Source organism: Convolutriloba macropyga, chromosome 9 (assembly GCF_964194025.1).
Source record: "Convolutriloba macropyga chromosome 9, txConMacr16.3, whole genome shotgun sequence".
Lineage (NCBI taxonomy): Eukaryota > Metazoa > Xenacoelomorpha > Acoela > Convolutidae > Convolutriloba > Convolutriloba macropyga.
The window spans coordinates 2,982,208-3,006,447 of NC_134476.1; the positions used below are offsets into that span (position 1 = coordinate 2,982,208).

General features: G+C 34.9%; 2 protein-coding genes across 2 annotated transcripts in view; one reads left to right on the forward strand and one right to left on the reverse strand.

Annotated features, from left to right (window-relative positions):
* The window catches only part of LOC142345962 (serine/threonine-protein kinase PAK 2-like), a 167,178-nt gene that overhangs the window by 70,919 nt on the left and 72,019 nt on the right, over positions 1-24,240 (forward strand). The window lies entirely within an intron of this gene.
* The window catches only part of LOC142345961 (uncharacterized), a 51,731-nt gene continuing 49,466 nt past the window's right edge, over positions 21,976-24,240 (reverse strand). Inside the window, exon 4 of the mRNA XM_075398426.1 lies at positions 21,976-22,962. Within this exon, the coding sequence (XP_075254541.1) occupies positions 22,358-22,962 (605 nt within the window). The 3' untranslated portion in view covers positions 21,976-22,357. The remainder of the gene's footprint in view (positions 22,963-24,240) is intronic.

Below are 24,240 nucleotides of genomic sequence, written 5' to 3' on the forward strand. Positions count from 1 at the left end.
AAACCTCATATCTCATAATATTAATGTAGATATGCAGATAAAACGAAGGACAACCAAATTGAACTGCTCAAAAAATAATTTTATCCACTTTTTGTTACAACGAAAATCATAAAGCCGGTGTTGCGATGATTAACTGTCATCAAATTACATGAGATGAAAATTCTCAAACGCCATCTCTCCTCTGTACAATAAAAATTGACTCGTACTATTAAAACTCTAAGCTTTCTGTGTATATGATTAAAAAATTACTCCTTGTATTTGATTTCAGAGATTTCTTACATTTTCTGTGTTTGAAACTCTGCTTCGCCATATCATAGGTTATGTGTCTGCACCAAATTGGATTGAAACGAAATTTAAAAAAAAACATAAAAAAACATCTGGAAAAAATATCTAGCTGAAAATATGGATCCGAAAAGAAATACGATAAGCATCCCGCATGCAACAATCTCTCATTGTTTGAACCCTACTGCGTTCAAAAATCAGAGCACGATTAGTTGTGACAGTTTAAAAGAGTGTCTATTTGTCCAGCGAACAATACATTTGGTTTTGGCTTTGAAAAATGCTGGTTCTGCTTCGGAGCTGTAAGTAATATGTATATTGCTGATTCAGCGGTAAATGTGGACAGTTTATGAAAAAAATTCAATCAAACAACAAAGAAAGTGAACAAAACCAACTCTTTTCAAACAAACTTGTTCGCACCAAAACGGAGAATGAATGAATGAAACGCATCTAGTTCTCACTCTGAACTAAGTATAATAGCGATTCGGTCTAACAGAAAATCAAAATCAATTATCAAAAATAGGAATTTCCACAGAAGATAAAAAATGAAATAAGTAAACAAAGCTTTGTTTTGTCCGTAAAAATTGTCTGGAAGAATTCCTAGAATATCAGAACAACTAAGTAAATATGAAGTTATAATTAGGGGAATCCATTAACCATTAAGTAAAATCAAGTTATACTGAGCACGCTAATTTAACAATCGTTCATGAGATACATTCCTGCTAGGTAGGTTTGGTGGGAATTTCATTGATTGATACCCCAAGGAAACCTAGCTTAATTAATTTAGGTTTTTAACAGATTAAAGATTCGCCTATTGGAAAACGATGGTAACATAACTTTAACGAAAAGTTCCCCGTAGGTTATGCGAGCTAAAAATTATTTAAGAGTAGAAAATTCATATAGTTAGCGAGAACATTATAAGATCCTTTTATTTTAGTTTTTTCTGTTCCAACTAAGACACTTTTTCTGTGCCTCAGAAAAGGAAAAAAAAATATTTTTCACTCAACGCAAAAATTTTCAAAAATGTAACCGATGGGTTTACGTTGGAAATTAGGAGTATCGTGCTAAACCCAGGAATAGAGTGGTAATGGAATTTTCATTCAATAAATCGATAAATATGTTTTTACTATGTGTTATAAAGCAATAAACTTTAGCCTAGTTTTTTTCCTATCCATCTAAAAAAAGTCAAGGGTAAAAAGTAATCATTTAGAAGCAGTTATGACAAACCATAAAATCAGAAATGAACTAAATTAGAGCAGAATTTAACTGTTTTCCTTTAAAAAAAAGGATCAAAATTATTTAATTACTGAGGATCCATTTTCCTATTTGAAGAGAAAGAATATGCAACAAGTAAACATTCAAAAAAATCAGTCAAAGTAGAACTGTATTAAGATAATTATTACAGCTGTATTAAGAAATAGCAATTTTCCAGTGCAAAAATTGAAAATTTTTTGTTATAAGTTCAAAAATAATATTTTTCCCTGCAGATAGGTTATTCAGTAAAAAGATTGTGGCTTGAGTTTTCAACGCTTAAGTAAAAGAAAAATTTAATAGCATTTTATATAGAAATATATATATATATATTTTCAAAAGATTGTTAAACTGAATCATAAAGTTAAAATTAAGTTGAAAACTACTTAACTATTTCAACCATCTTTCTACCATAACTATTAACGCTAAACACTTTTCTAGTTAAAACTAAAGTTTGACGTAAAACGTCAGCAACTGCAGCAAGGAATTTCATAAGAAGTTGAATTGGTTGTATACCTATATCATTGTTTTGATGTTTACTATCGAAAACCTATCATCTATAACAAAATCTAAATAATCTTTGATTCATGTATGCATTATTATTATCAAGTATCCCATTCTATTCTTTTTCGAAATTTATTAACATTTTGAAGGCCTCATTATATTTGTTAGCACCAAAAATAATATTCAACTTATCATCAGGACAAAACTCAGTACCAATTTTGCAATAAAATTCAGTAACATTCTTAATATTAAACGCACTTCTATCACTATTTTGTTCATAATAATTAGCATTCTCAATTCAAAAATTTTGTATATTTTGGTCTATCAAACAACTTTCCATTGAAAGATCAAACAGATAACTAGTGGCATTAGGTATATTCTTTTTCATTGAAAAACTTCTGACGTTCAAAACAACTAAAACCTATATTATTTTCCTTTATTAGCCGTCAATAAAATAACAAAAACAATTGTTCTGTGTTATTTAAATGTCATATATTAAAGTAAACGTTCAGAATTTAAATATAAGTATTAAAGAACATAACACAATAGGCAAAGTTTCATACTATTTAACTGATCAGAACAGAAACTTTTTATGCATTTACCATCATTTTTCTAACGAAACACAGACCGAAATCTATATAACTTATAAGTGGACTAACTCAAACTTTAATGGACTTTTGGTTGCTCTAAAAAATCAGAACAGTGTGATAGAATTAGCATAAACATTATCATCTGGCGTGTGGATGAGCCACCAAAATATAACTTCTCCGTTTGGTTTACAAATTTTAAAACTCATTAAACCCAAATACCTCAACGTTTCTCCTGACGATCCGAGTTTACCGGATAGAGTTATAATACTTATGAAAACAGAATTAGTCACACAAATTAGATTTTCAAAAATAAACAGATTTCACCAATACTCTGTTGAATTTAATAAATCTGAAAATACTTACCCTTGGTTATTAAATTTTTCCGCTGAGCAAACCAATATTTACTCTTGGGTTGAAATTTTTAGCACTGATAACGGCAAAAAACTTTGAATTTGAAATACAATCATTAAACGGTCCTAAACAAATAAATTTCATAACACAAAACAAACAGTTCAATTTTCTACTCTAGTATTAGTGTTTTATTACTCAATTTTTATAACAAAAATCTTTTCTACACTAATTACCCAAACCAATAGTACTTTCGTATAAAATATTCTATTACTTATATAAAAAAGTGTAGTATAGATTAAAACAAAATATAGCAGCAAACGTTGTTGCGTGTCCTGACATAGCGTTAGAAAAAGTTACAGGTTTAGATCCATCTGAAGATGCTCAAGAATTCTTTAGCTTAATACAAAGAAAAATCCAGTTCTCGCTATGAACAAGAGATCCTGCGGATGCTGGCTTGCAAGCAGCATACGACGATAGAAAAAAAGCGTTATTCGGTTCGGTTTTACGTGGTCCAGCAGCCCAATGGTTTGAAAACTTAGCACCAGCTTTAGCACGGAACGATGTTAGAACTCAGTTCATTAACCGTTTCACCGATGCAAAAGATAAGTACAGAAAAAGGATTGAGGTGGGGAGTACTAAAAGACAGCCAGAAGAATTGATAAAAAGCTATACTCACCGAGTAACAAAAGCAGTTGAAAAAGGATGGCCAGATCCTGAGTTTAACAACGACCAGCGTACCGCTAAGTGTATGGAGTACTTTGTAAGAGGACTAACACCTCCCGCACTCAAACAAAAGGCACATCAGTTGTTAATAGAAGATCCAACTACAACATGGCAACAATTAAAGGACCATGTAGCAACTAAGGACATAAGCTTTTCCTTTAGCAGCGAATTCACGGGTACCGCCTCAAGTAGTATCGACAATAAAATAGAAATAGAAGGATTAAAGAACCAACTCACAGAAATTGCAAATCTCATGAAAGATAAAAAATCAACGCTATCTACAACAATAACAATCCAAGATTTAAACAAAACTAAACTAGATTCTGCAAGTTTTGCAAATGTTCAGGTCACACAATAGCATATTTCTTTAAGTACAAAGACTTTAAAAACGAAAATCGGAACCCGCCTCAAAATCGAGAAAAGTTCACAGATAATTATAAACGTAGTCGGAGCCATTCACCAGGTCAACAAAATTACAGATCAAACAATTATGACAATCAAAACTTTAGGGACCGGCACAGAAATAATTATAACCAAAACCAATCAAATTACCAAAACAACTCTAGGTCTGAATACCGACATCGATCACCGTAGCCATCAAACTCTTCAACCAATTATCGATCATCATCCAACGATGGCCGGTCACAGGAACGACAAAGTAACTATAGAAACAACTCTTACAGAGATAGCAATATACAAAATAGTAGGGATAGACAGAGCAACGCTCCCCCGAGATCAGATAACCGATATCGTGATAGGAGTGAGACCAGGATCGTGATAGGACACCTTCTAGACAAAGCAATGCTAATCATTCAAGAGATAGCATTGATGGGCGAAGCCCTCGAGTCCACTTTACCAGCGAAACTCCTGGAGGCTATTACAATGAGGAAAACTACAACGACGAGTATTTAAACTAGACAGGTCTCCGTTCATAAACACTACTAATAGCAAAACAAGTTATTCACATATTTATATTAATTTATATCAATCGGTCGGAGACAAAAATAAAAATAACGGTTTAGAAACACAGTTTTTATTGGACACAGGATCATCAAGCTCTATAATTAATTACCACACTTACATTGAATTGTGCAAAACACATTACATTGAGATGAAAGCTTCAAAAAATCATACTTTGGCAGTTAATGGTGAGAAACTAAAATTGCTAGGTCAAATAACTTTTAAATTTTCTTTCGACATTGAAGGAAAGTATCAAGTGGAAGTTACCGCATGGGTTTCAGCCAAAGATGGTTGCAAGCCGAATTTGTTGGGAATGGACTTCCTTGAATCCACTGTAAAGTCCATTGACATAATCACTCCAAAAATTGACTTAAAAGCTTACCCTGAAGTAGCCGTCCAACTATCTAGGTACCAAACCAAAAACTATCTGTATGTTAGTTGCTAAAAAATTGGAACTCTTGATCAGCAGCTATCATTAGCACCAAAATCAACTCGCGTAATATCAATCAGACCACCAAATGAATTTTTCAGAAAAGGAACCTCTTTTGTAATTGGAAGTGAACTGCAAGCTCAAGGTATTAATACTTACAATGTTCAGTGTTTTTGAAAAGAAAAAGAACTACCAATAGTGCTAAACAATCCTCAAAATAAAAAGGTTGTCATTCAAAAGGGTCCTATTGGGCACACTTTGGAAGACATTGAAATTAAACAAGACAGAGAATACTCTGTAGTTGACAACGTTGCATCCATAAACCACCTAATGAACAGTGACACTAATTGGGATCAAATATTCCATTTTAGTGAAAAACAAGGTCCAAAAATTTCAAGGTACAAGACTTCAGCGACGACCTTAAGCATCTTTAGCCGCTATTAGAAACAACTGATGAGGGCATTAGACCCGTTGAGCTTCGAAAGGAAAAACTTAAGATTTGACAAAACCGATCAAACGTTTCTCAAAAAACTCGACTTCAGTCAAGCTGACATCAATGACGAAAACTTAGACAAATTACTGAGAACTCTAATTAAAAATAAGGACGTTTATTCTCAACACAAATACGATGTTGGAAAGATAAAGCAAAAAATTTCATGTCAAACTTCTAACAAATTCAACTCTAACAAAACAGAGACCGTCCAAAGTACCATTACATTATCATGAAAAACTAGAAAACCTTTTGGAACAACTGCGCAAAACAGGTAAATTCGGGAAATGGGTAATGATAAAGAAATGGGTTCAGAGTTTATTAATCCAATCATAATCCTACCCAAGGGGAACACAGTAAAACTGGTTATAGACGCCCGATAATTGAATTCAATAACAGATCTTAGCCGATATTCATGGCCACTGGAACCAATCGGAAGCCTATTAACTAGACTTAAAGGTAATTTCTTCACAACCAGTGATCTTTTTTCAGCTTCCAACCAGGTGCCTCTAACTGAGGAAACCAAACTGCTGGTAAGTTTTGTAATTGGTCCAAAACAATACACATTTGAACGCGGATTTTATGAACTATGCGGTCTACCTAATTTCTTCAGCCGGATAATGACTATTCATTTTGAACCATTAATCAGAAAAAACAAGCTATAACGCACCATCATGCAAGCACAAGATGAAACCGAAATGTTTGAAATAATTGACAAGTACCATGAACTCTTAAGGAAATCAGAATTAAAAGCTCAACTTGAAAAGACTAAAGTTTTCCGTAGGAAAGTACAGTTCTTAGGACACGTAGTAGATAAAGATGGAATACGGCGAGTCAAGAAGCGAGTAGCAGATTTAAAAGCACTCAAGTCGCCTGAAAACAAACTTGATGTCATGAGAGTTCTAGGTTGTTTAGGATTCTACAGCATGTACTTTAAAAATTTGCACGTTGACTGCAAACCATTCTATGACCTAACCCGCACAGAAACTAAGTTCGTCTGGACAACGGAACACGAAAAACTGTTTAATGACATTAAAGACAGGATTAGCGAAGATACTATCTTAGCAACACCTGATACTAAGCACGCCTTCCACGTGCATGTAGACGCTTCTTCCATAGGAGTAGGCTCAATTCTTGTCCAGGAATTTCCGGAAGGAAAACGAATAGTGCCTTTTAACTCTAGAATTTACACTAAAGAGGAACAAAAAATGAGCACCACAGCACGCGAACTCTGCGGTGTAATATCTGCATTACAAACGTATGAGCATTACTTAATTGGTTCTCCCCATCCCGTATACGTGTACACAGACCATAAGCCTTTAATGTATCTATGGGGTAGAAGAGGAAAACTCTCTCACAGGTTTTTCAGATACCAGTTAGTAATTTTTCAATTTCAGAACTTGAAAACTATCTGGACCGAAGGAAAAAAATTGGCTTTTCCAGACATCCTAAGTCGTAATGAAAAAATTAAAGACCTTGACAATTATCAACTTAAACACAAAAAGATACCAAAAGACATTAGTTTTTACGACGAGAATGGTAACGAGGAAAAATATTTCATTTTGCGTGATAATGAAAAGGGACCAGCAGATGATTTCTTTCCAATCCTAAAACAAAGTATAACAGGTATCGACAAATTTGTTTTCAAAAACGACAAAATGGTAAAACAAAAGTATGACAACCATCAAAACAGACTCTGTTCAATAAATAACATTTCCGAAGATTTTTCGTATGGTTCATCAATTAACCATTACAGACGTCACCGCGAACATAAAATGACCCCTGTATCAGAACAGGAGGAGGACGAAAAGTCTGACCACTATACAGAAATCCCTTCCTACCAGGAACAAGAGACATCCGAACAATATTTTGACCCGATTTCAGAGTTTGAGCTGTTCAATGAGAACCAGCCGTCGTACTTAAATTTTGATGAACTTTTCATTGATCAAACTAATACAACTGACTCGGAGTATAGGTTCCCATTAGAATACGACAAAGTTTTTCTCGTGAAAAATAGTACATGTATAGATAAAACCGAATTAGCTAAAAAATTTCCCAAAAACTCAAAAATTAAAGATGCAAGAGAACTAATCGATAAACTTACAACATTTTCTAAGGAAGTTGATTTAAAAACTTCACACATTTGTCAGGAGCAATTAAAAGACCCAGTGTTACAACAAATTAGCAAATTAAGGAGTAACAATACCAAAGATGAAAAGAAAATTGAATTCCGACAATCTAAAGCCATAATGTCGTACATTAATAATTTTGAAAAGTTGAGTTTTGTAGGGAACATCTTATGTATTCAACAACAAACAGACGAACCAGATATTGAATATTTAAAAATTTGTGTACCACTGTCATTGTTCTTTAAAGCATTTCAGTTAGCTCATTGTGAATTGTCAGCTCATGTGAGATTAGATAAAACACTTGCTAATGTAAAAACATTTTTTTATTGGCCCGGAATGTATAAATGGATTGAAAACTTGATTGCTGATTGTCTTGATTGCCAAAAAAATAATTAAAAACGAAGAGACATCCACGAAGCACCTCTCAAAAAATGGACTGATACAGTCCCATTCCCCTTTCATACGGTCCACATTGATCACAAAGGACCATTGAATCCTCCATCGAACGGTGAACATCATTTCCTAGTTATTGTTGATTCATTTTCACGTTTCTTTCAGGTATACCCTGTACGTTCCAAAGATGCTTTAGATACGATAAAAGCTTTGGGACAATTTATTTTGTCTTTTGGAATACCACAAAAACGTGTGTATGATAAGGGTTCGGCATTCATGAACCAAGATTTTACGAGTTATATTCATGAACTAGGCATAACACCTGCAACTCGAACTGCTTATTCACCTTGGACTAATGGTAAAGTCGAGATCCAAAACATTTCAGAATTTTCTTAGAACAAGCTCGAGGAAAATGGGATGAGTTGGCACCAAAATTCGCTTTTTCTCATAACGCGGTTCCAAATGCTAGTACTGGAATCTCACCTTATGAAATTGTGTTCGGACAAAAACCACAGATATCTCTATCACTTAGGTTAGGACTCCTACGAAATTCACAACTCACATGCTCCTCCGAGTTTTGTAAAGACCTGCCCCTTCACAGGCATACTTTACAAACTTCGAAAAACGCAGAAAATGACAAACTCCTAAAACCTACCATAAACAATTCGTTGCTCATGCGAGAAAACCAATTTAACCAAATATACAATAACGGCTATAAAAGGAAATTAGAAAATAATAACCGCGCACATAAAAAAGGAATAAACACAAATTAGGTAAGCCACTGGAAATTGGACAAAAAGTTTTGATGGAAAATCATCAAATTGAATTGGGAACGTCAAAAAATTACACGAGCTAAGACCAGGTCCTTACACTGTAGCTAAAAAATTAACCAATGTCAACTATGAAATAACTTTAGATAACAAACCGGCTACCAGAAATGGTCTCATAGAAATAACCTAGTCGAGTACTACCCAGCTACTGAAACTATACCAGAGTTAACCCTAGAATATGATATAGATAAAAATAATTGCGACACATTTTATAATAATTTGATGACTAGTCAAACGAGTAAACTCAATAGTCCTTTGACTAAATTCTCTTTTCAAGGCCCAACTTACACCGAATATTTCCTAGTGGAGAATTTCATAAGAAGAGATCCACCTGGGCATAACTCTGACCTTGATCGAACTCCTAGCAATTTTGACTCTGGATTTAACGAAGAAAGTTCAGTTGGCCGTAACAACCACCCTCCAGTTTTATTAAATTTGCCCATTGGCAGTGGAACAAGGAGCTCAACTCCTTGGCCGCTGAACAATTCTAGAATACCTCTAGACCCAAAATTAAAACCCCTCCGTCCTAATAGATCGGAACAAGGACCATCTAATTTGCAACTTTAGAAAATAATAATAATAGGCGAACTTCTAGTCCCTCGACTAAGCCGCCATCACGTTATCAAGCCGGATTTACTTAATTTTGTTTTAGGTACCGAAAACCCAGTCAATATTTACTGGACGTGCCTATTACTACAATTCTTAGCCTTAACCCCCGGCTTGAAACGCTAAAAAAGAACAGGATGAAAAGATATCCCTGTTTTGTAAAATTCTATTTTTCTTATTTAGTAATAAGTCTTTTCTACTTTTGTTTTCCTTTTAGAGTTATTAACTCTACTGAACCTATCCTTGACGATATAAATGATGTATCTAACAAACTTAGAGTCATTCATTATGACTGTTCTAAAATGAAAGAATGTATGCTCTAACACAAGTCTCTCCTTGGAAAATCACACCCAAAAACATTCAAATAATTGATACACATGTAACACTTTATCAACGGTCCTATCGGACCTTTGTCAAAGCTCTTATGTGCAAAGTCACTGCGATGCTCATTCGTTATAATTGTGGTATGTTTTCCCATTCATCAATTGTACACAGAGCTCCAATAATAACATACGATATTATTGTTTCGCCTGAACAATGTTTAAGTGCTAACAAAACTGGAAAAAATTACTGTTACAGAATTTGATGATGATGAAATGGAAATTGACATAAAACATGAATAAAAACTGTCTCCTATAAAAACCAGGGAGTTTATCTTGAAGGTGATTCATCAACGTCTTGTGATAATCGTGGTCAAATTAAACATTTTTCTTTTGAAACCCTGATGCAAGAAACCGTACTCGGTATTGATCTTAATGACAGAACTGTCTATAACAGTCAAGGACTAAAACTACCTTCTGCCCTCTCAGAAGGAGGTTGTCATTCGACATCACTCGACCCCTTTGCATACAATTGGGAGGCACCGGAAAATTGTATAGTTACTAAAAGATTTTCACAAAATTCTAAAGTGCATAAACATGAAAACGAACTTCGTAACGTACAGTATTTCATAGTGAGTGATGAAAAACCAAAGACGCCCTATGAAGGGCCAGGAACGTATTCTCCTGCTGAGATGGACATAAAAATTAGAATAGTTGATGAAAAAGAAAAGGTGTGTGAAAACCTGATTTTATTTACAGAACAAATTTAGATTCTTTATATGTTTCTTATACAGGCGGATTTAATATGAAGACTGGAAAACCTTATAAATTAAAAGCTCAACAATTTTTTCATAAACTTCGTTTTGATTCTGACAACAGCTGAAGTGTAAATAGGTTTAATAGGAAGCCTTCAGATGACCAAATCCGAACATCCGACAATGGTTTTGTTGCATGGGAACACTTAGACAAAGACAAGTTAGACTATGATCTTAACCTTGCGGTAAAAATGGATTTTGTCATATATCATAATTACATGCAAATAAAACAAGAATGGAAAGGTTTGGTCATAGAGCAATGCAAACTTGATCGAACGCAAAAACAAATGATACTTATGCAGGCTATCCAAAATAATCGTTTAGCTGGATACATGTTAACCGGCAACCGCTCGATGTTCTTAGACACAGATGGTAGCATAGGTTGGCTGTACCACTGTCCAAAACGAAACTCACCACTTAAGGTTCTTGATCAGTGTTCGGATAGGATTCCTATTCACTATGATGATAGGACAATTTTTGTCGAGCCAATTACTCGACTAACCTATCCATTTGCTATCGAAGTAAATTGTATTGGAGGCTACAAAAATGCCTACCAGTTAGATATTGATAATGATAACTCATGGTACCATTTGATGCCAGCACCTGTTCCTTTACAACCGCCAAAAATATTCTCTTCGAGAGTTGTTAGTTCTGTTAAAAAATTTACCGGTTACGAATCACAACGTGCCGTAATTTACACATCAAATCAACTAAAATCCTTTTGGGAGAATATCTTGCATTCGGAAGCATCAAAATCAGTTTTGACAAAAATTTCGAGAGAAGTTCTAGAAGGAAGAAGTATAGACTACTTACAAAAAGATATCTATGCTTCCGCGATGGGCATAAATAGACAACTTTGTCTAGAATCTCTGCTCTGACCTACATTTTTACGGAGCAGTTTAAAGGCACTTTTAAATTATCACTTACTATTTGGAAAAAATTGGAGTTTATTTTTCTTGTTTCCTGTGCATAAAAATCTTAACTGATGTAATTGTAACTATCATAAGAGCGTTCGAAATCCACAAAATATCCAACAAAACAATGGGTTTTTGGAAAATTTTGTTAGGAGCAACTTATAATCTTTGTATCTTATCGTTCTTTACACCGGTTTTTTTCTACTGAAACTGGAAAAATTACTGTTACAGAACTTGATGATGATGAAATGGAAATTGACATAAAACATGGAATAAAAACTGTCTCCTATAAAAAGCAGGGAGTTGATCTTGAAGGTGATTCAGCAACATCTTGTGATAATCGTGGTCAAACTAAATATTTTTCTTTCGAAACCCTGATGCAAGAAACCGTACTCGATATTGATCTTAATGACAAAACTGTCTATAACAGTCAAGGACTATTACTTCCTTGTGCCCTCTCAGAAGGAGGTTGTCATTCGACATCACTCGACCCCTTTGCATACAATTGGGAGGCACCGGAAAATTGTATCGTTACTAAAAGATTTTCACAAAATGCTAAGATGCTTAAAAATGAAAACGAACTTGGTAACGTACAGTATTTCATAGTGAGTGATGAAAAACCGGAGACGCCCTATGAAGGACCAGGAACGTATTCTCCTGCTGAGATGGACATAAAAATTAGACTCTAGAAGGAAGAAGTATAGACTACTCACAAAACGATATCTATGTTTCCGCGATGGGCATAAATAGACAATTTTTATCTAGACTCTCTGCTCTCACCTACATTTTTTACGGAGCAGTTTAAAGGCACTTTTGGAATTATCACTTTCTATTTGGAAAAAAATGGAGTTGATTTTGCTTGTTTCTTCTGCATAAAATTCCTAACTGATGTAGTTGTAACTATCATAAGAGCGTTCGAAATCCACAAAATACCCAACAAAACAATTGGAAAATACTATTAGGAGCAACTTATAATCTTTGTATCTTATCGTTCTTTACACCGCTATTTTCTAACGAAACCACATCATCGGCACCACAAAACACCAATCATTTTTACCGCTTAGTAACTATCAACCCAACAGCACAATTGAAAAAAAAAATTACAAATGCGTTGAGGATCAACCAAGGGAAACTAAAATTGATGAGCATTGTCATAGTGAAAATAATAAAACAACATACCCAAGTCTCGAGTCACATCAACCACAACCACAAAATGAGGCTACCATTCGAAGTGTGGTGGCACCTCCTTAAAGCTGTGACTTAAACGAAAAAGAACCATCCTTTTTATAAGAAAAATAATTTGTCTCAAAAATTAAAAAAATATATTTGTATTAGATCTTGTAAACTAATTAATATCTTGTTTAGATACACCTCCAGAAAGCTATGTTTTCCGGCCCAAATTCATTAAACGGCCTAACGCTTTATTCATTCGATTTGCACAATACACCGGACAAATGTTATCATCAAGAATTTCTACCTTAGAAACTACTGTAACTATTAGAGTTGCATCTTTCTATTTCAGTGATATTATTGATCTGGACATACCGCATTCAAATTTTCAATACTTCTCATTTTTAGCCCTGATTGATAACACAATTACTTTTGTAAACATTGGAATCGAATACAAAATTGTTTCAAAGCGCCTGAAGAAAAATCTTATTAGATTTTGAATTCCCTTGTTAATTCAACATTGAGAGAAATGTTCAGATACCTTTCTTTCTTTTTATTTCTTATAAACCAATTTCAACTGTTTAATCGCAATTATGTCTATCTAGCTATTGTCTGCACTCTTCCCCTACTCCGATTTTGCTATAGGGAATCCGATTGATAGATGATCTATAAATAGTAATCGTTGTCAATAATACTACTTTCAGAAATAGTTTGCACTTTTCTATCATCTATTTTTACAAATAAGCATACGTCCATACACAGCTATGAAATGGAAAACAAACTATATATTAACCTCAACACCTCCATTAATGTACTTTTTATTTCAAGATCGACTTGTTACAATCTCTCAAATAAAGAAAACATTTGAAGAAAATCACGGAGACATTTTCCCTCAAATTATTATAGAGTTCGAATTTTGAGACCCTTGGGAAAACGATAGTGTCATTTTAACCCCTCATTCATTGTATTGGAACTATTTCGTGTATTTAGCACAATTTGACCCTAATAGTTTGCCTAATGAACTAGACCAGCAAACATGATTCATTTAACTAATAGAAACTTACAAGTCAGAATCGGAAATCAAATTTTTGAGCTTTTAGCTGTACACAATGTTTCTGCTATAAGCATAATGACTTTCGTGAAAAAGCCTATGACAAATATTTACAGACTTTTAACTATCTTCATTACCCATCCTCAGGTCGCCGAATTCACCATTTTTCTAGCTTACAAACAGAACTCGATATTTCAAGTTCAACATCCAATCTACATTGCTTAAGTATCATTCCAAACTATGATATTTGCAGTTATCAATAAAATTGTAGAGTTGCACAAAATTCAACGATCTTTCGATGCATACCCAACTCCTGTACCTACCATGCTAGTAACACTCAAAGAGATCCAAAGTGAAAAATTTTTGTTAATTGGTATTAACCCTCTCTCAGCCCATTGGAAATTCTTCCTCTTTATTTTAGAAAATCCAAACTGTACCTCACAATATTTATTTTGATCTGCCAAAAACTGATCCTTGCCAAAACGATTCAATCACTAAAGAGTTGGAAACAATTAACAATTAAAAACAGCAATGATATTCTCATACCAAAATTGTCTTGTACAAGTTCAATTTTTCGAAAAATCATTTATCACAAAAAAATGTAGCAGAGTAATTCCACAACTTATACTCCATTTTGAATATTTAGACACTTGGACTCATGGCACTATTACTTTAACACCATCTTCCCCTTATTGGACATTTTTTATAAATATATCCCAAGCTTTAAATGGCTCTAAAATCTCCTTTAATTTAGATCTTCTGTAATGCTGTTCCATTTTGACGAACGCCTGGTGAAAATAGAGTCCCTTGAGAGATCATTCACTGAAACACTTACCGGAGACATCAAACTCTGTATAATTATCCATTATACAGACTACGAACGTGGATGCGAGGGTTCTACTCGAGTCACCATCGGAATGATGCACTGGGAATTCTTCCTAGCCCTCATTAATATTGAAGAGCACTTCCCAGTCAACTTGGGCGCTCTTCAGTAAAGTAATTGATTTTACAAAAAGCTTTTCTCCCCTTAAACATTATTTTCGCCAGCTCATTTTTTTAAAAATTTTTTCTCCCCTTCTGTTATTTCATTTATTTTCAAATTAAGTTGTTACTTTTCCATCGTTTTTCTTAGTTGTTAAATACAATGATTTTGTTCGTCCGTAAGGAAAAAGTTAAAATTCTTAAAGTAGAAAGATGGTTTACTCTTTGTTTCATGAATTATAAAGCATGTATTAGAGTAACCTATATGTTCCTAAACACAGGGACCACTGATCATTTTTTCATTTACCCAAATGATCAACACTGGAAATTTTTTTGCTATTGCAGATTTAAATGTGGCTATTCCCAACGAACTTGAACACCCTGAACTAGAATTCTTATACCCAAGGATTGCTGACCTGTCAATGTGATGGGAAACGTTTTGAAACTATTTTCTCAGCAACCACAAATTGAATCAACCCCTAAAATTGAATGCCCTATTTTTCATCTCGCTCGCCGTCAATTCCAAAAAATTGCACAGAAATCCAAATGGTCAACCTCCCCATTTTGCTTGTACTCCTTGTAGAAATGAGCTATTTAAATTTTGGAACCAACCTAAATGCCCCATTTGCGTAACTCCCATTTATAAAATCAGTAATTGTCATTATTTCCAGTGTGACTCTTGTCAAGAAGTCAAAAAATTATCCAACTGCCACAGCCACTTCAAAGATTTACACCCAAGAAAATCAATTTGTTTACAATGTATGACTTTCACAACTACAAAATGCCCCTTATGTAAAAAAAAACAATTGATCCAAACAACCCGTGGTAATATAATTCTCTATTCAAAACTACGTTCACAAACTATTCAAAATGTTTGTACCTACTTTATTTGATTTTTTATTAATGGCCCTCATGATTATTGCAGCAGCCTTCTCCTTCGTTTTAACCGTTTTCCTCGTAGTTGTTAGCATTGCTTTCAACTTTTTGATGTTAATAGTTATATTAGTAAGACCAAACAATAAAATCCCAAAGTATTCAACAACCAACTCCTCCTACCCTACCAGTTCCATAATTTCCTCTTTCTTTCAAAATCTCCATAATCTTTCAAAAATCAACACAATCGACAAAGAAACCAATACTGAAGAATCCAAACCGGTCACATTGATTTGCCTGTGCTGCAAACGCGAACCGATCGTTTTCAAAAAATTACATGAAAATTTCCCAGATGAACTACCCCACGTGATGTGTCTGCTCTGTTATCAATATGTTATAACAATTATGGGTTATGTATTTTGCCCTAATTGCTCTAAATTTATTGTTATCTTTTCAATCTTTAACTGGTTTCAAAGTGATATTTGCAAACAAACAAGATTTCAATACTCGGTTGCAAAAACGTTTCATCACAGTGATCATAAGCCCGTCAACTTTCGTAAATTTTGCGTAAAAGGTTATAATTTATGCCATCTTTGCGAAAAAATCATCACATAATCTAAAATGCGTCCAAAAACTTCCAACATTTTGAATTCCTTTCTTGGTTTTACTTCTAGTCCACTCGATAACGCTAATTCAATTCAGTTTTTACCAGGAACAAGTCACCTCCTTCACCTTAGTTCTACACTACTCAATAATCTGACAAAGTGCACCCCATAATATTGTTTATTCTTTTATTTTTTCTGCTGAGCGAATTGGCAATATCGTTTTTTATCAACTATAATCTCCTTTATGAAATAGGTCAAATTTTTTCCAGATACGGAAGATGACCGATCTAGATCTCACAAAAAAAATATTTATCCTAATCCTAATTACTTTACTTGCCATATCGATCCTCATTAATCTCATCCTACTTCGATTTTTTAAAGGTTTTCCTGTTTTTGTCAAAGGAAAATAAAAAACAGTCACTCAATGGGTCTCTCACAATCCCTACTTGACAATTTTCGTTGGCTCTATCCCAATAAGGACATTATTTGCCCAATGTGTTTGCGCAAAACCGTCATTGTAGAAAAACTACACAAACAATTCCCCAAAGAAAATCCTCACTATGTATGTATTCCTTGCAGAAAGGCCCTTTTTAAAAGATACCCAAACCCTAAATGTCCCATCTGTCTTCGACCTTGTCTCCCCGTCCTGATCACATCCTACTTCCGATGCAATTTATGGAAAAAAATGAAAACAGAATTAGGCGTAACAAAACACCCACATTTTTTCCAACATGAGGATCATCGATTCTGTCGAGTATGTATTAATAAGCAGACAAAATGTCCCATTTGCAAAAAAATTGTGGACGACATGGTTTAATATACAAATCCTTTTATTCACATTTTCCACCTTTTCCTCGGGAAGGGGTTACCTCAGCTTTCTCCAGCTTGCCCCCCTGGCCTTTGAACCTATACACTTAAGGATGCGTCAGCAAATTTTATTCCAATTAATCAGCTCCTTGCTGTCTCTCTCCTTAATCGTCCTAATGTTATATGCCATAGTTCAAATGTTTTTTTATTTTTTTGAAGAGGAAATAAAACTTATTTTATAGTGTCTCCTCTTCCGTGGAACCCTGACACGATAGAAAAACTCACGACAAAATACCCCGCAGAATAATCGTTCAGCTCAGCAAGTTTGTCTCCCCAGCTGCACGGGTCGTTGCAGCCGTGTTAGTGTGACACACGCCCCAAGACTCACACCTCCCGGCAGCGGAGAAAGACGTACTTGTGCCAAGGCTGCCCGCCTGACATAAGTATATTTTTCTTTTATTTTTGACCCCCCTCTACCAAAAACTTGCAAAATTTTCAGAAATTTCCTATCTCCAAAATGGAAATAACCCCTTCGTCCTTCCAAATACCACGTTGGCTTACACATAGGTCAAGTATTGAATGCCCTATTTGCCCTAAAAACTGCACAAAATTCGAAAAATTACATAAACATTTATTGAATGAGGATCCGCACTACATATGCATACCATGTAAAGAAAAAATTCCAAATATGCAAAATCAGATTGAGCAGTAATTAAAAATGAGTATCCTCATAACATTCAACATCCGTTTCATAAATATTCCATCAATCCTATTAGGATGCATCATTTGGAAAATCGTGCGACAAATAGAAAAATGGGCACCTAAGCTTCTTTTATGTACATTTAGTTTTGTACCTTATTACTTTCAAGTTTTCTATTTTTACCCGTGGTGAGGGCTGAGCCACAGACAAAACAAAAAATAAAAACTAAAAAATCTCCAAAATATTGCAATTAGCAAACGAAAACAACTTTCTAATCATCTTTCAACTTAATCTTTCATCTTTCTAATCATCAAATCAACTTTCTAATTTACTAAGAAAAGAGACAAAAGGAACCAGAAAAAATAAAACTGTACATAAAACTTCAAAAACATTTGAACTAATTACAAATTTTGTTTACATTACTTTTTACTCTCATTAGCAAGATAATTGCAAGCAATTATCAAAATGCCATAATGTGTGATATTGATGACACAGGCTAAACAAAATCGAAACATTTTAGATCATTAACAAGGAAACACTCACAATGACAACCAGACCCACACTCGCAAGCGTGGTAATCCCCAGTCAACATCAACGAATGACAACACAACAGGAACAAACACAAATCGATTCTTCTCAGCCTCCTAATTTCTCAAAGCCTCCATTTCAATCTCAGAACACACAAGTTACTACAACCATTACACCTCCATCAACTTCCAGTCAATATGATCCGCAAAACAATTGGATAGTCAATCGCAGGAGGCCAACCCTAGGAAATCATCGAACCGGTCACGCTGAAAAAGTCAGGAAAATGTCAAATATTGACCATCTGTTAACGGAAGATGATAGAAATAACATAGCTCATTGCCTAGACATACAGAAAATAAGAGAAGCTAAAATGAACACTGAAAACCCCAGGTTTGTAACAAACCTAAAATATGCGCTAAGCACCGAATATAATAAATTCGTCATATCCGAAAGAGTTAAAGTGGGCAATATCACTACAGGAGAAGACCTCTTCATGAAAGCAAGCGTACTACCAATTCTAAAAGAATTCTCTTTGAGCAACAACCAAAATGTATGGAGGATTAAAAACCGAAATCCGACCACAAAATAGTATATTATTAGAAACAATCAGCTGGACATTTACGCTAATGTACCATATTCAGCTATAACTGCTTTCCCTCCAACTAATGAACCAAATGAAATCACGAGAGAATCCTTAATCTCGGAAAATACGAGATTCAGACAGGAATTGTTCATCAAAGAGACGGTATTGCAGGAACTGCAAATAAAGTTCGAAATTCTGCAAATGAACAATACAGAGAAAGGAAAAACAACAACTGATGACTACTGGAGAAGGCAGTACGTTTTAACAAAACAGTTACAGAAAACAGAAGAAAGCAACCTGAAGCAAATTAACAAAGCATTTGCTCAGAAGCATCTTGAAATAACGTCGGCTAACAAAAAGTTAGGAATGGCAAACGAGGAATTAGGTGAACAAATCAAACATTTGACCTGCAACTTAGAAAAAGAAAAGAAGAGGCAGAAACAAAAAAGTAAATAAAGTCGCTGATCTCTAAGCACGAGAAGACCCCAGAGTCAGACGATGACAGTCAAGATGTCCAGGAAGTCCATATCCTTGACAATGAATAGATGTGGATCAAAAATAACTTTAGTCAGATGAAGCTAACATGAACCTTCAACTGTTAAAACTCATCTATCATGAAACCGATCCATTTTCAATATAGAAACTTAAAATTTTATACTCCGACATGCAAATCGCCTTTTGCGATTCACTTTTTGCAACCACCGTTTATCGCCTTTTGCGATCAAAATTGTGCTATCGCGCCTACTAATGTGGTCATTTGTGTGTACCCAGTTTAACAATACCCAGTTTAACAGTATTGACCATCTGTCCACATTCGTTTTCGAGAACCACTCTCCAACAACAACAAATTCAACTCTACTCGGCAACGATGTCAGTCATTGTAAAGCACCAAGTTATCAAAGACTGCGAATAACAGAGAAAATAAAACCTTCTTTAACTCTCTATATGAAGTAAATTTATATACAGTGTGTTTCTTTTTTTTATTTCATTTTTTCTGTTAAAAATCGGGGTGAGCTGTAGTATTAGAGCTGCTAAATTAAGAGCGGATAATTATTCCCCCATTAGAGCGAACGTATTTAGGTGCTAATTAACCATTCTGTCAATGCGCGCTAAACAAATAAACGCTCGTTAAGACTACCAGTACACAAGTATTGAAACAACTCAGTTCGACTTATTTAAATAATTTAACTTTAGGCCTGGATCTCCTCGCTTATATCCAGGATAGAAAATGTACGTTGTTGAGCGTAGGCGGCCTGTATAACCACACTTTCTTTTGATTTAAATTACTTCTGCTTTTGACAGTTGCAATGCAGATCTTTCCCCCCAAGTTCAATAAAGATGAAGCAGATTGCTTCAGGGGAAAAGACAATAGACTCTCATAAAAAGCCCCCAAGGAAACCGTAATTGTTGCGGTTTTAGAAGAGGGGAAAAGCAGAAAACAGGCGCCTACGTGATCAATAATTAATGCTCTCAGCTTTTGAGATTTTTATTATTTTTTGGAGTTTCAATAATTTTTCCGTGAGATAAAAAAAGTTAATTCTCTTGCCTTCTCGGCCAATAGGAAAATTAAGAAGCACCTCACTATGAACGTGAGTTTGTGATTCGCTCCCTATCGGCCCAAATTGAGCTGAGATGAAAGTGTAAGTTCTTTCAGCGAAGTGGGACGGATAAAAAGTAGAGAAACAGATAGAAGAACCAGAGATCAGCAGCAGACAACTGCTTTCCTTTCTAATAATCTTTTGAATTTCTTGAACAAAATAGCTATTTAGATAGCAATAAAACAAACACATAACCACCTAACTTAAAATTTTAACAACATACATTTTCTGAGTTTTCCAACGCAATCAATTAGTATTACGGAAGTATACTACAACTCTACCAGAAGAAGACAAAGCAAGATATCTATTCGAAGGACTAACAGCTCAGCTCACTCCGGACGTTTACATAATTAGTAAGCTTGTAACTTTTATACTACTCCTTTTATAATTAACACTTTCAGCCCCCCAACTTTAAAATGAGACTTATAGCACATACAGGTCTTAGGCATATATCTTTGCCTTCGATTTGTTATATCTTTTGTCAAGTTAGACTGGCATACATAAAAAGATCCCGTATCGTCTGATCTGTAGCAGCCCAGCCTAATTTGATAGTACATCCTCTTCAACAAAAAATCCAAACTGCCAAAGTCGATGATCACATTTATCTAAAAAACGTTCAGGAAGTGAATAATTACTTGCCTTACAAGCCATGTATTAATTTAGTGTAAACAGAGAAAGAGTAGTGTAGATGCTTTCAACTTGTCAAGTTACTCTAAGGAAGTTGATGGATGTAAATAATCGGTTATTGTAAATACTTCACACCCCTAATCTCTATCTCTACATGTTGAGCTTTCTCTATGCATTCTTAAACCATTATCAATTGAAAGTCCGGTTGCTTTACATTCAAGGAAACATCATTGTTCGAAAATGACTCACTGAGCTACTGCAAAAAATTCCAGCTGCAGCACTGGACTGCTTACCCGGGTTGACTTCATAATTGAAAAAGTTTTAAATAACAACTTCCTAATATATCGTCAATGAAAAGTTGTAATCCTAGAACTTCCATATAATGAAAGTTGTATATTATCAAATTTTTAGAGAAATCAAGAAGACGGCTAAAACAAAGCACAAATAATGCGTTTCAAAAAACTAGTAAGAAAAAATTGAAAAAGTTACTTTACAGTTATACCGTATTAATATACCGTTTCAATTATAATCACTATTTTTTTAAATAAAAGATCTATGCAGCTCTAGATGCATACCACAGTTTGATTAAAGGCCACGAACGCCCCATTGCGCAGCTGAAGTTTTTGATTTTCTCATCCTTGATGTTTAATCAATACTTCTCCCTCGAAATTGGATATGTATAGGTAAAAAAATCATTCGTGTGATTTATGATTTTGAATTTCAGCAAACCCAATTAATCTTCTGGAACCCTTCCATAATTCTTTGAGATACTGATGAGCCTATTTTGAAACATTGAATGAATTACTGTGTTGACAAATAGAAAGCCATTAAAAATGATAATATGTTTCCATTTGTTGAGTTGGTGTGTGTTGTTCATCTCATGAATCAATTCATCTCTCAATCTAATGGGTTTCAGTTTTCAATCTAATGGGTTCTAATGGGTTACACCTCCCGGGAAAAGTAACGGTTCCTAATGGATGTTGAACCAGGAAACATCAAACCTCTCTATAGATACTCAAACACGAGTTGGTTGTTTTAAAATGGAGCTCTGCAAATTTCAATTGTTGCCTCTATTTGTAAAATAAGTCTTGTGGCCAACTGTGATACATGTGTAGAGTAAATTAGGTGTTCCTCGAGCTAAACAGGTTGAAGTGGGTTTGATGAGAGACTGTTGTTTCCAGAGACTGGATATCAATCCACTTAACTGGTCTCTTCTTGCCCACGGTCTTTTCACAAAATGCTGGGTTCTTTATTGGAAACATAAAGAAATTTCGTGCCCAGGAAAATAAAAGACTGAAAAAACCACTGTGGAATAGAGCAATGAATAAATAGATACAATTATATGTTTCCATTTGTTGAGTTCAGGTGTGTGGTTCATCTGTTGTATCAATTCATCTCTCCATCTCTCACAACTCCATCTCTTCTTCTTCTTCTCTTCATCTGAGAATGACCCCAACTCTCTCTCCTCTTTCGCTTTCAGTGTATCAATGATCTCATTCAATTTCTTCTCCTCTTCATCTGTTGCTTTTCTCAACTGACTGCCGTAGTGTGACTTGAGTGCCCTCCAGATGTACAGAGTATACAGACACTCTCCTCGGTGATTTCTCACTGGAATATCTTTCCATATCTCCTCCTCTTGCCACCCTCTCTCCGTCGCCTCTCTCCCTCCAATACTCTTTGTACTGAACACATGATCACTTCTGTTTCCTTCTCCATTTGTCTGTTTACATACAAACACACTCCAGTGACTGTCAGGGTACTCTCTCTCCAACATAATAGAAGTTGCACGACACTTTTTCCAATAAACCCCCTCTATAATGATGAATGTGTCATATGCCCTTTTCCTCCATCCATCTACAACACACAACTAACACTTGACAATTGAAATAACTCTTGATTTGAACTGAAATAGACAATGGAATTGACACACTGCGCAAGATGAAAATCTTTGTTGCATTGTACATATTCTACTAAAACTAACTGCTAACTGACAAATCAGAGACTTAGAGTTCTCAATTCCCAATTGAGTAGTAGAATGCAGTCATTATAATTTTCCAGTCACTTTGGATTTAACCTTTAACACAAACGTAACTAACAAATATCATTCACTCCCCCAACACAACCCCCCCCCCCCGAACACACACATACACGCACGTACACACACACACACACACACACACACACACACACACACGCACACACACACACGCACACACACACACACACACACACACACACACACGCACACACACACACGCACACACACACACACACACGCACACACACACTCCACCAATCCATCAAGCATCTATACTATTACATCCATTTCTCCTGATCTATGTTACATCCTTTTCTCAGGAAAAGCGTATTTTTTCCACGTTTCAAAATTTACAAAGAAAAAAGACCGCAAACTGAACAGATGTAGCTTACTGAACAAACTGAACAAATTGAAGCTTCGAATTTAAAGTGTATTCGAAATCAATCAAAAAGTCAGCCAGTCGAAGAAAGGAAATTTCAAACAGTCGTAAAATTTTTCCGAGAAAAGCATTTGGTCAGTGCAGCTTCCATTTCAGTTGAAATTCATTTGAAATGGACTTACAAATATGGGCCAATGTGAGGTTAAAGTAATTAACTGCATACTGACACATTTCGCAAACCCTAGATTTCCCAGAAACATTTTTTTTTTACAAAAAATCAGTAAACTAACGGAATGAGTTCTCAGAAATAGAGTTTGTGGGTTCAACTACACAATCTTAGAAAACAGGCTTCAATTTTGCCCAATTCTAAATTCGATTTGGAGGCTTTTAAGTTCACAGAAACACGATTTAAATCTTTATGATCGAAGTCACGTTCACTAAATGATGACATTTAAATGTGATAAAAACCGTTTCAGTTCCATTTAAGATCCAATTCGCTTAAAAGCACTATTGTCCGCAGAATTACAGTCCCTTATATGCTAGCTAAGGTAACTACTTTCCTTGGTTTGAACGCCATTAATTTCCGCATTTTTCGGTGTCTCCGTCACTATTGTCCGGGTTGCTATTGTCCCCAAATTTAATAGCAAAATTATCCGAAATTAATGTCACTATTATCCGTGCTTTATTATCCGCATATTTATTGTCACTAATGCCT